The following is a 12,897-nucleotide window of genomic DNA, read 5'->3' as shown; positions in this document are numbered from 1 at the left end:
GCTTTTCCCTCTATTTACTCTCCTTAAAAAAATGTAAAACCTGGTTTGAAGTAAGTGGAGCCAGAAGCTCTGATTTACAGGACATTTTTACCTTTTCAGCGTTAGAGCGAATGCATTTTACAAAATAGGGTTCTGCTTGACCAAGTGTCTCCATCAGCTTGCTTAATGAGGCCTGCAATACAGAGCAATGTATTCAGCATTTTCTCCCATTTCAAACTGGCAGGAAATAATTTACAAATACAAACAATAATGTTGGCAATCTATGCTGAAACAATGGTATACACAGAAATACCTTTCTTTCTCAGGAGAATTGTGTATACTCCCATACTGATTAAATTAAGGAGAAGGACGGTAGTTTAATCATAGAGCTGATATTTTGGCAACAGTGTAAACTACAGATATATTACAGAATAATATAAGTCTAGAATAAATTTTTCACTTTTCTTCACATTTCATGAAATCATTTATTCAAATTCATGTGTTCCTAAAACAACTTTGAAAATCTCCAGTAGGGTATCCACTAGCTAGTAGTCCCCCACTTTCAGTGTTCATGCTACTAATGTCCCCTCTTTCATTCCTGATACTGATAATTTGTACTTTACCTCTTTTTTTTCTGATTAATCTAGCTAGAGGTTTATAACTTTTTTTTTATCTTACCAAAGAACCAACTTTTTAGTTTTGTTGCTTTTTCTCTTATTTTTGTTTTCAATTTCATTTATTTCTGTTTTTTATTTTTATCATTTCATTCCATCTGCTGGCTTTGGAATTAGTTATATGTTTTTCTTTTGCTAGTTTCCTAAGAGAGAAGCTTATGTTATTGACTTGAGATCTTTTTCCTTTCATTAAAAGCATTTAATGTTATCAATGAACCTTGGAGCACTGCTTTAGTTACACTGTACAAACTTTGACATTTCACTTTCATTTAAAATATTTTAAAAATCTCTTTGACTCATGTATTATTTAGATGTCTGCCTTTTATTTTCCAAGTATCTGGGGAATTATTATCTTTCCTTTATTGATTTCTGGCTTAAATCCACATTATGATCAGATAACATTTTTTTTAGTATTCTATTTATCTATTGGCTTCTCTGTTATATTTCTTTGTAGTATTTTTTAGTGGCTGCTCTACGGATTATAATATCCAAACTTAACTTGTCACAGTCTACTCAGAGTTAGTATTTCATGACTTCAAGTAAAACTTAGAAGCCTTATAACTTTACAGACTCCTATTATTACTGTCATATATATTATAGCAACATATAATTTTTTTTACTTTTAAGTGCTCTTTTTTTCTCAGAAATGTTTATTGTAGTATAAAATACATAAAACGCTTAAATCACAAGTATACAGTTCGACAGATTTTCACAAAAGGAACACATTCTTGTATCCAAAGCCCAACTCAATAAACAAAATATTACCAGAACCTCTGAAGTCCCTCTTTACCCCATCCCATTTAATTTAGCAAGTCACCAAGTTACCTACCTCCACAACTGAACCAAGGATAACCATTACCCTGACTTCTAAGATGGTAAGTGAGTTTTGCCTGCCTATGACCTCATATAAAACCTAAGACACACTATGTACTAGTTTGTATTTGTTGCATATAATTATATTTTGCACATTTTCAGTGCTATATAGTAGTGATCCTTTATATGACTATACCACAACTAAATAACCCATTGAAGATGGAAATTTATTTGTTCCAATTTGGGCTATTATGAATAAAGTTGCTATGGGCATTCTTCTACATATCCTTCAACTGTTTTCCAAATACCTGCATCAGCTTATATTTCAATAGCAGTGTATAAAAGTTCTGGTTGCTCCACATCCCTGCGAACACTTTGTATAATCAGTCTTTTTTCATTCCACCCATGCAAGCAAATGTGTATTAATTTGCATTTCTCTGATGACTAATAATGTTGGGCAGGTATTTAATAGGCTCATTGGCTTTGTGGATTACAACTTTTGAGATCAGACAAGTTTTGGCTATTCAAGACTTTTGCCCATTTCAATTAGGGTATCTGTCTTTTTAAAAAACTGATTTGTGGTTCTTCATATATTCCATATACAAGATCTTTTTAAGTTGTATTGCTAGTATATTTTCATACCTTGCAGCTTGCCCTTTCATTCTCTTAATAGTGAGATTTTTGTTTTTCACAATTTTATTGAAATACAATCTAAATAATATAAAAACATACCCATTATAGTATATATAGCAATGATCTTTAGTAAGTTTATATAACTGTACAAACATCACTACAAGTGAGACGTAAAAATCTTCCATCAGCCCAAAAATTTCCCTCCTGCCCAATGCAACTAATAACTGCTCCTGCTCACAGCCCTAGGAAACCACCTATCAGCCTCCTGCTGCTATAAATGAACTATCTTTGAAAAAATAATCCTTTTTAGATATCTTTTCCTCTTATTATAAGGCTAATATATAAGTATTATAGAAAATTTAAGACATAGATATATGTTTAAAGAATAAAAGTCAGCCTGACAGTTATATATTGTTATTTGATTTATTATGATCACATTTATTGCCAAATGCCCAGTCACAATAAAAGGAAATGGATTTCTATGTATATAAAACTAAAATAAAACCAGAAAATACCTGAAATCCCATTTAGTTAAATATAAATGGGAGTAGCATGAAATTTAAAATGTATATAGGAAAAAAATACACATTATGTTAACAGTGACTATATCTGGGCAGTAGGGCTTAAAGGCAGGTTTTATTTATAGTATCAGTTTTCTGTTGCCTGTCTCCTCACACTGAAAACAATGAAGTACTCTTTGGGATATCCACTACCCACATATAAAGGGATGAAAAAGAGAGACAGCTGACTTTTCCACCCCTGTTACTTCTCTCCAAAATGACCACTATAATATGGCTCTTAAGTCATATATATCATCTTCCATTCAGATATCTTGCAGATCATCTTGACTTTTCAATGTCATTCTGAATGAAATAGAGACCTCTAAAGAAAGCCCCCCCCCTTTTTTTTTATAAAAAGGTAAAATAAGAAATAACCTGAAACTGGGCACTGATACTGGGAGGCTTTTTCTTCTTGTGCAAATGAAGAAGAGACTTGGTGATGCGATCCTGTAGCGTCAGTCTTGTCAGGTGCTTTAAAGAATTTACCTCTAGCAAGTGCTAAAAAGAAGTGAGAAAAATCATATTCCTCATATAAATTAATCAAAGAACAGGAAAAACAAAGTTAAAATCCAGTTTTCATTATCACCTATGTATAATGACTATGGTGAATATGAGAGACTGGATATTCAACATCCATCCATCTTCCTCCTGTTTTCCTGCAGAAGCTTTCCAACTAAAAAGAAAACTGCATTTCTCAAAGTCTCTTGCATCTGGGCTCCAGATGCAATTTAAGCTTATCATTTAAAATCCCACATGTGAAACTAGAAAGATATAACTGAACCAGAGACTTTGATTACAAGCTTCTGTTTTTTCTGACAAGCAGGCACATCAAAGTACTTTAGCTTTTTTGTGATCCCAAAGTCCAGGTACTACCTTTATGAGTTGAGAGGCAGAGTACAGGGAATTTGTGTTGTCACTGAAACTCTGGGTACAGTTAAGTCTGCACCTTAGCCCTGGAGCCAATAGTTGTAGCAGCTCCTTTCTGATTCCTGGATCATACTACAGGTAGTGTGTGCCTGGAAGCAGTAGCTAGAATGGCAGTTTCCTACTTTCCTAGCTGATTACAGCAGGAGTCAGTTCTGCATTGCACTTAGAAACTCCAAGACTCCTAATGATTTTGTAAGTGCCTCTTTGAATTAAGTCCTTTTCTATTTAAAAATATCCACAGTTACTATTACTATCTGTAACTGAATCCTGATTCACAGAGACAATAAATTAAATTCAATCCAATGGCTACGCACGTAAACCAGAAATATACAGAGAAAAACAAAACAAAACATCAACCCTATCAACCATAATCCCCATATACTAATTACTAATCGTACAATAATAAGATAGGAGTTATACATAAAGCAACTAAAGAATATAAAATAGGATATTAATGAAGTATTTGAGAGGTTTTGTAGCCATTCAATTTTTAAAATCATACCATATTTATGGCAGTGAGTCTGTCCATGGAAAGAATATATCCGTACATATGTACAACTATATAATGTTATTCAAAAAATAATAAAAATTTTATTGTATGAGAAGCACAGAACTGAGTTAAAAACATGACAAATTTAAGTCTAAAAAATATTAATTTTGACAATATAAACACTTAAAAATATAAACCTTCAAGTGGCAACAAGTATAATACATATTTAAACAAATTCAACTAAATAAAAATTTTCCAACAATGACAAATACTTATTATCTATACATAAGAACTACAAAACTTCCCTTAAAAACTCATCCCACAATTATAAATGAACAAAAGACCTGAAACAGCTGATTCTCAAAGCATAAATGACAAATAACATGACAATCATTCAACCTGACTTATAATCAAAGAAAAGTACATTTCTTTTGAAGAGATTTTCTGGGGCACCTGGGTGGCTCAGTCAGTTAAATATCTGCTTTCAGCCCAGGTTCTGATCTCAGAGAGATCAAGGCCTGCCATTGGGGCTCCCTGCTCAGTGGAGAATCTGTGCTTCTCCCTCTCTCCTTACCCCTCCCGCCAGCTTATTCTTGCTTTCTCACTTTCAAATAAATAAAACCTTTTTTAAAAGACCAGATTTTCTGAGGAAAAAAAAAAAAAAGAATAGAATTTCTGCTTATCAGATTGGCAACATAACAAAGACTAACAAAACCTAGTATCTGCGAGATTGTGAACAAATAGACATATTTATGCACTGTTCTTAGGAATGTAAATCAGTATAACTTTCCCGATAAACAATTTCACTTATATTTATTTAAGGAGATTATCAAAGAAGATCTGAAAGTTATTTCTGACAATGTACTTCAAAAAAGAGTGAATAACAACAGAGATATACAATTATATAGAATTATTTTCATAAAGTCTGCTTTAGCCACACAACTAAATACTATACAGTTCATAAATATACTGTAACCTGAATTTACTGATACGGAAAAATATTTGCAACTACTCTGAACAAAAATCTGTTGTTTCTATACACTAATAATGAATAGCAGAAAGAGATATTAAGAAAACAGTTCCATGGGGCACCTGGGTGGCTCAGTGGGTTAAGGCCTCTGCCTTCAGCTCAGGTCATGATCCCAGGGTCCTGGGATCGAGCCCTGCATCGGGCTCTCTGCTCAGCAGGGAGCCTGCTTCCTTCTCTCTCTCTGCCTACTTGTGATCTCTGTCTGTCAAATAAATAAGTAAAATCTTTAAAAAAAAAAAGAAAACAGTTCCATTTGCAATCGCACCAAATAGATTAAAATACATTTGAATAAACTTAATCAAGAAGGTTAAAGACCTGTACTATGAAAACTAAAATACACTGAGGAAAGAAACTAAAGATGACAAAAAAATGGAAACATATTCCATGCTCAAGGATTGGAAGAGTTAATATTTGTTAGAATGCTCATACTACCCAAAGCAATCTACAGATTCAACGCAATCCCTACCAAAATACCAAAAGCATTTTCCACATAAGTAGAAAAAATAATCTTAAAATTTGCAAGGAACCACAAAAGATCCTGAATAGCCAAAGCAACTTGAAAAATGAAGAACAAAACTGGAGGTATCAAAATCCCAGATTTCAAGATATACTACCAAGCTGTATTAATCAAAACTATGGTATTGGCACCAAAATAGACATAAAGTCAATGGAACAGAATACAGAGCCCAGAAATAAACCCACGCTTACATGATCAATCTGTAACAAAGGAGACAAGAATATACAATGCGGGGGGAGGAGTCAAGATGGCGGAGAAGTAGCAGCCTGAGACTACATCAGGTAGCAGGAGATCAGCTCGATAGCTTATCTAAACATTGCAAACACCTACAAATCCAACGGGAGAGCGAAGAGAAGAAGAACAGCAACTCTAGAAACAGAAAATCAACCACTTTCTGAAAGGTAGGACTGGCGGAGAAGTGAATCTAAACCGACGGGAAGATAGACCGCGGGGGGAGGGGCCGGATCCCGGCAAGCGGCGGAGGAACGGAGCACAAAATCAGGACTTTTAAAAGTCTGTTCCACTGAGGGACATTGCTCCAGGGGCTAAACCGGGGTGAAGCCCACGCGGGGCCAGCGTGGCTCCAGGCCCCGCAGGGTCACAGAAGGATCGGGGGTGTCGGAGTGTCGGAGAGCTCGCAGCTATTAGAACGGAGAAGCCGGCTGCCAAGACAGAGCCGAGGACTGAACTCTCAGCTCGGGGTTACCTTGAACTGGTCGCGGGCTGGGTGAGCTCCGAGCGCGGCTAGAGGCTGGGGATACAGGAGTGATTGGGTGCTGTCCTCTGGGGGCGCACTGAGGAGTGGGGCTCCAGGCTCTCGGCTCCTCCGGGCCGGAGACTGGGAGGCCGCCATTTTCACTCCCGTCCTCCGGAACTCTACGGAAAGCGTTCAGGGAACAGAAGCTCCCAAAAGCGAATCCGAGCCGATTACTTAGCCCGGCCGCCGGTAAGGGCGGTGCAATCCCGCCTCGGGCAAAGACACTTGAGAGTCACTACAACAGGCCCCTCCCCCAGAAGATCAACAAAATATCCAGCCAGGACGAAGTTCATCTATCAAGGAGAAAGCAGATTCAGTTCCTAAGACAGCAGAGCAATTCCAGAGGAGGAGAAAGCAAAGCACGGAACTCATGGCTTTCTCCCCATGATTCTTTAGTCTTGCGGCTACTTCAATTTTTTTTTCTTTTTTCAATTTTTTATTTTTTTTTTCCTTTTTCAATTTTTTTTTCTTTTTTCTTTTTTCTTCTTCTGCTAAATTTTTTTAAAACTTTTACCCTTTTCTTTTTTAACGTTTTTTGACTAGTTCATCTAAATATATATATTTTTTCATTCTTTTTTATATTTTTTTATTTGTTTTATTTTTAAAATTTTTTTCTTTTTCTTTTTTTTTTTCTTTTTTTTCAGAACCTGTTTTTTATCCCCTCCCCCCCCCCCCCCCACAATTTGGGGTCTCTTCTGATTTGGTTACAGCGCATTTTTCCGGGGTCTTTGCCACCCTATTAGTAGTTTATTTGCTCCTTCATATCCTCTTATCTGGACAAAATGACAAGGCGGAAAAAATCACCACAAACAAAAGAACAAGAGACAGTACCGAAGGCTAGGGACCTAATCAACACAGACATTGGTACTATGTCAGATCAAGAGTTCAGAATGACGATTCTGAACATTCTAGCCGGGCTCGAAAAAGGCATGGAAGATATTAGAGAAACCCTCTCTGGAGATATTAAAGCCCTTTCTGGAGAAATTAAAGAACTAAAGTCTAACCAAGTTGAAATCAAAAAAGCTATTAATGAGGTGCAATCAAAAATGGAGGCTCTCACTGCTAGGATCAATGAGGCAGAAGAAAGAATTAGTGATATAGAAGACCAAATGACAGAGAATAAAGAAGCCGAGCAAAAGAGGGACAAACAGCTGCTGGACCATGAGGGGAGAATTCGAGAGATAAGTGACACCATAAGACGAAACAACATTAGAATAATTGGGATTCCAGAAGAAGAAGAAACAGAGAGGGGAGCAGAGGGTCTATTGGAGAGAATCATTGGAGAGAATTTCCCTAATATGGCAAAGGGAACAAGCATTAAAATCCAGGAGATGCAGAGAACCCCCCTCAAAGTCAACAAGAATAGGTCCACACCCCGTCACCTAATAGTAAAATTTACAAGTCTTAGTGACAAAGAGAAAATCCTGAAAGCAGCCCGAGAAAAGAAATCAGTAACATACAATGGTAAAAATATTAGATTGGCGGCAGACTTATCCACAGAGACCTGGCAGGCCAGAAAGAGCTGGCATGATATATTCAGAGCTCTCAACGAGAAAAACATGCAGCCAAGAATACTCTATCCAGCTAGGCTATCATTGAAAATAGAAGGAGAGATCAAAAGCTTCCAGGACAAACAAAAACTGAAAGAATTTGCAAACACCAAACCAGCTCTCCAGGAAATATTGAAAGGGGTCCTCTAAGCAAAGAGAGAGCCTAAAAGTAGTAGATCAGAAAGGTACAGAGACAATATACAGTAACAGTCACCTTACAGGCTACTAATGGCACTAAATTCATATCTCTCAATAGTTACCCTGAATGTTAATGGGCTAAATGCCCCAATCAAAAGACACAGGGTATCAGAATGGATAAAAAAACAAAACCCATCAGTATGTTGCCTACAAGAAACTCATTTTAGACACGAAGACACCTCCAGATTTAAAGTGAGGGGGTGGAAAACAATTTACCATGCTAATGGGCATCAGAAGAAAGCTGGGGTGGCAATCCTTATATCAGATCAATTAGATTTTAAGCCAAAGACTATAATAAGAGATGAGGAAGGACACTATATCCTACTCAAAGGGTCTGTCCAACAAGAAGATCTAACAATTTTAAATATCTATGCCCCTAACGTGGGAGCAGCCAACTATATCAACCAATTAATAACAAAATCAAAGAAACACATCAATAATAATACAATAATAGTAGGGGACTTTAACACGCCCCTCACTGAAATGGACAGATCATCCAAGCAAAAGATCAACAAGGAAATAAAGGCCTTAAATGACACACTGGACCAGATGGACATCACAGATATATTCAGAACATTTCATCCCAAAGCAACAGAATACACATTCTTCTCTAGTGCACATGGAACCTTCTCCAGAATAGATCACATCCTGGGTCACAAATCAGGTCTCAACCGGTATCAAAAGATCAGGATTATTCCCTGCATATTTTCAGACCACAATGCTCTGAAGCTAGAACTCAATCACAAGAGGAAAGCTGGAAAGAACCCAAATACATGGAGACTAAACAGCATCCTTCTAAAGAATGAATGGGTCAACCAGGAAATTAAAGAAGAATTGAAAAAATTCATGGAAACAAATGATAATGAAAACACAACAGTTCAAAATCTGTGGGACACAGCAAAGGCAGTCCTGAGAGGAAAATATATAGCGGTACAAGCCTTTCTCAAGAAACAAGAAAGGTCTCAAGTACACAACCTAACCCTACGTGTAAAGGAGCTGGAGAAAGAACAAGAAAGAAACCCTAAACCCAGCAGGAGAAGAGAAATCATAAAGATCAGAGCAGAAATCAATGAAATAGAAACCAAAAAAACAATAGAAAAAATCAATGAAACTAGGAGCTGGTTCTTTGAAAGAATCAATAGGATTGATAAACCCCTGGCCAGACTCATCAAAAAGAAAAGAGAAAGGACCCAAATCAATAAAATCATGAATGAAAGAGGAGAGATCACAACTAACACCAAAGAAATACAGACAATTATAAGAACATACTATGAGCAACTCTACGCCAACAAATTGGCCAATCTGGAAGAAATGGATGCATTCCTAGAGACATATAAACTACCACAACTGAACCAGGAAGAAATAGAAAACCTGAACAGGCCCATAACCAGTAAGGAGATTGAAACAGTCATCAAAAATCTCCAAACAAACAAAAGCCCAGGGCCAGACGGCTTCCCAGGGGAATTCTACCAAACATTTAAAGAAGAACTCATTCCTATTCTCCTGAAACTGTTCCAAAAAATAGAAATGGAAGGAAAACTTCCAAACTCATTCTATGAGGCCAGCATCACCTTGATCCCAAAACCAGACAAGGATCCCACCAAAAAAGAGAACTACAGACCAATATCCTTGATGAACACAGACGCAAAAATTCTCGCCAAAATACTAGCCAATAGGATTCAACAGTACATTAAAAGGATTATTCACCACGATCAAGTGGGATTTATTCCAGGGCTGCAGGGTTGGTTCAACATCCGCAAATCAATCAATGTGATAGAACACATTAATAAAAGAAAGAACAAGAACCATATGATACTCTCAATAGATGCTGAAAAAGCATTTGACAAAGTACAGCATCCCTTCCTGATCAAAACTCTTCAAAGTGTGGGGATAGAGGGCACATACCTCAATATTATCAAAGCCATCTATGAAAAACCCACCGCAAATATCATTCTCAATGGAGAAAAACTGAAAGCTTTTCCATTAAGGTCAGGAACACGGCAGGGATGTCCATTATCACCACTGCTATTCAACATAGTATTAGAAGTCCTAGCCTCAGCAATCAGACAACAAAAAGAAATTAAAGGCATCCAAATTGGTAAAGAAGAAGTCAAACTATCACTCTTCGCAGATGATATGATACTATATGTGGAAAACCCAAAAGATTCCACTCCAAAACTGCTAGAACTTGTACAGGAATTCAGTAAAGTGTCAGGATATAAAATCAATGCACAGAAATCAGTTGCATTTCTGTACACCAACAACAAGACTGAAGAAAGAGAAATTAAGGAGTCAATCCCATTCACAATTGTACCCAAAACTATAAGATACCTAGGAATAAACCTAACCAAAGAGACTAAGAATCTATACACAGAAAATTATAAAGTACTCATGAAAGAAATTGAGGAAGACACAAAAAAATGGAAAAATGTTCCATGCTCCTGGATTGGAAGAATAAATATTGTGAAAATGTCTATGCTACCTAAAGCAATCTACACATTTAATGCAATCCCTATCAAAATACCATCCATTTTTTTCAAAGAAATGGAACAAATAATCCTAAAATTTATATGGAACCAGAAAAGACCTCGAATAGCCAAAGGAATATTGAAGAACAAAGTCAAAGTTGGTGGCATCACAATTCCGGACTTCAAGCTCTATTACAAAGCTGTCATCATCAAGACAGCATGGTACTGGCACAAAAACAGACACATAGACCAGTGGAACAGAATAGAGAGCCCAGAAATCGACCCTCAACTCTATGGTCAACTAATCTTCGACAAAGCAGGAAAGAATGTCCAATGGAAAAAAGACAGCCTCTTCAATAAATGGTGCTGGGAAAATTGGACAGCCACATGCAGAAAAATGAAATTGGACTACTTCCTTACACCACACACGAAAATAGACTCCAAATGGATGAAGGACCTCAATGTGAGAAAGGAATCCATCAAAATCCTTGAGGAGAACGCAGGCAGCAACCTCTTCGACCTCAGCCGCAGCAACATCTTCCTAGGAACAACGGCAAAGGCAAGGGAAGCAAGGGCGAAAATGAACTATTGGGATTTCATCAAGATCAAAAGCTTTTGCACAGCAAAGGAAACAGTTAACAAAACCAAAAGACAGCTGACAGAATGGGAGAAGATATTCGCAAACGACATATCAGATAAAGGGCTAGTATCCAAAATCTATAAGGAACTTAGCAAACTCAACACCCAAAGAACAAACAATCCAATCAAGAAATGGGCAGAGGACATGAACAGACATTTCTGCAAAGAAGACATCCAGATGGCCAACAGACACATGAAAAAGTGCTCCACGTCACTCGGCATCAGGGAAATACAAATCAAAACCACAATGAGATATCACCTCACACCAGTCAGAATGGCTAAAATTAACAAGTCAGGAAATGACAGATGCTGGAGAGGATGTGGAGAAAGGGGAACCCTCCTCCACTGTTGGTGGGAATGCAAGCTGGTGCAACCACTGTGGAAAACAGCATGGAGGTTCCTCAAAATGTTGAAAATAGAACTACCCTATGACCCAGCAGTTGCACTACTGGGTATTTACCCTAAAGATACAAACATAGTGATCCGAAGGGGCACGTGTACCCGAATGTTTATAGCAGCAATGTCTACAATAGCCAGACTATGGAAAGAACCTAGATGTCCATCAACAGATGAATGGATCAAGAAGATGTGGTATATATACACAATGGAATACTATGCAGCCATCAAAAGAAATGAAATCTTGCCATTTGCGACGACGTGGATGGAACTAGAGCGTATCATGCTTAGTGAAATAAGTCAATCGGAGAAAGACAACTATCATATGATCTCCCTGATATGAGGACATGGAGAAGCAACATGGGGGGGTAGGGGGATAGGAGAAGAATAAATGAAACAAGATGGGATTGGGAGGGAGACAAACCATAAATGACTCTTAATCTCACAAAACAAACTGGGGGTTGCTGGGGGGAGGTGGGATTGGGAGAGGGGGTGCGGGCTATGGACATTGGGGAGGGGAGGCGAACCATAAGAGACTATGGACTCTGAAAAACAACCTGAGGGTTTTGAAGGGTCAGGGGTGGGAGGTTGGGGGAACAGGTGGTGGGTGATGGGGAGGGCACGTTTTGCATGGAGCACTGGGTGTTGTGCAAAAAGAATGAATACTGTTACGCTGAAAAAAAAATAAATAAATAAAAAGGGCAAAAAGCACAATAAAAAAAAAAAAAAAAAAAAAAAAAAAAAAAAAAAAAAAAAAGAATATACAATGCGGAAAGACCTCTTCAATAAAAGGCATTAGGAAAATTGAACAGCTACATGCAAAAGAATGAAACTGGACCACTTTCTCACACCATACTCAAAAGTAAACTCAAATTGGATTAATGAGACCTGAAACCGTAAAAACCCTAGAAAAAAACATAAGCAGTAATCCCTTTGAACACCAGCCTTAAGCAACATTTTTCTAGATATGTCTCCTTAGGTAAGGGAAACAAAAGCAAAAATAAACCCTAGAACTACATCTAAATAAAAAGGCTTTGCATAGTAAAGGAAACCATCAACTAAGTGAAAAGGCAACAAAATAAATGGGAGAAAATATCTGCAAATGATATATCCAATAAGGGGTTAATAAAAATGAAGCAATTAAAAAATGGGCAGAGAACCAAAGAGACATTTTCCAAAGAAGACATATAGATGGTCAACAGACACAGGAAGAAATGCTCAAAATCACTCATTATCAAGGAAATACAAATCAAAATCACAGTGAGA

At 37.2% G+C, this 12,897-nt stretch overlaps 1 protein-coding gene across 4 annotated transcripts in view; it reads right to left on the bottom strand.

Annotated features, from left to right (window-relative positions):
- Positions 1-12,897, bottom strand: part of MYO9A (myosin IXA) — a 298,796-nt gene that overhangs the window by 124,065 nt on the left and 161,834 nt on the right. For all 4 annotated transcript variants that reach the window (XM_046008480.1, XM_046008479.1, XM_046008481.1 and 1 more), the window contains exons 19-20: positions 3,035-3,157; positions 92-172 (exon numbers count right to left, since the gene is read on the bottom strand). In XM_046008480.1, the coding sequence (XP_045864436.1) occupies positions 92-172; positions 3,035-3,157 (204 nt within the window). The remainder of the gene's footprint in view (positions 1-91; positions 173-3,034; positions 3,158-12,897) is intronic.

The sequence above is a fragment of the Meles meles genome, chromosome 6 (genome assembly GCF_922984935.1).
Source record: "Meles meles chromosome 6, mMelMel3.1 paternal haplotype, whole genome shotgun sequence".
NCBI classification, from domain to species: Eukaryota; Metazoa; Chordata; class Mammalia; order Carnivora; family Mustelidae; genus Meles; species Meles meles.
The sequence above is the reverse complement of the archived record's forward strand: the minus strand, read 5'-3'. Positions and strand labels throughout refer to the sequence as shown.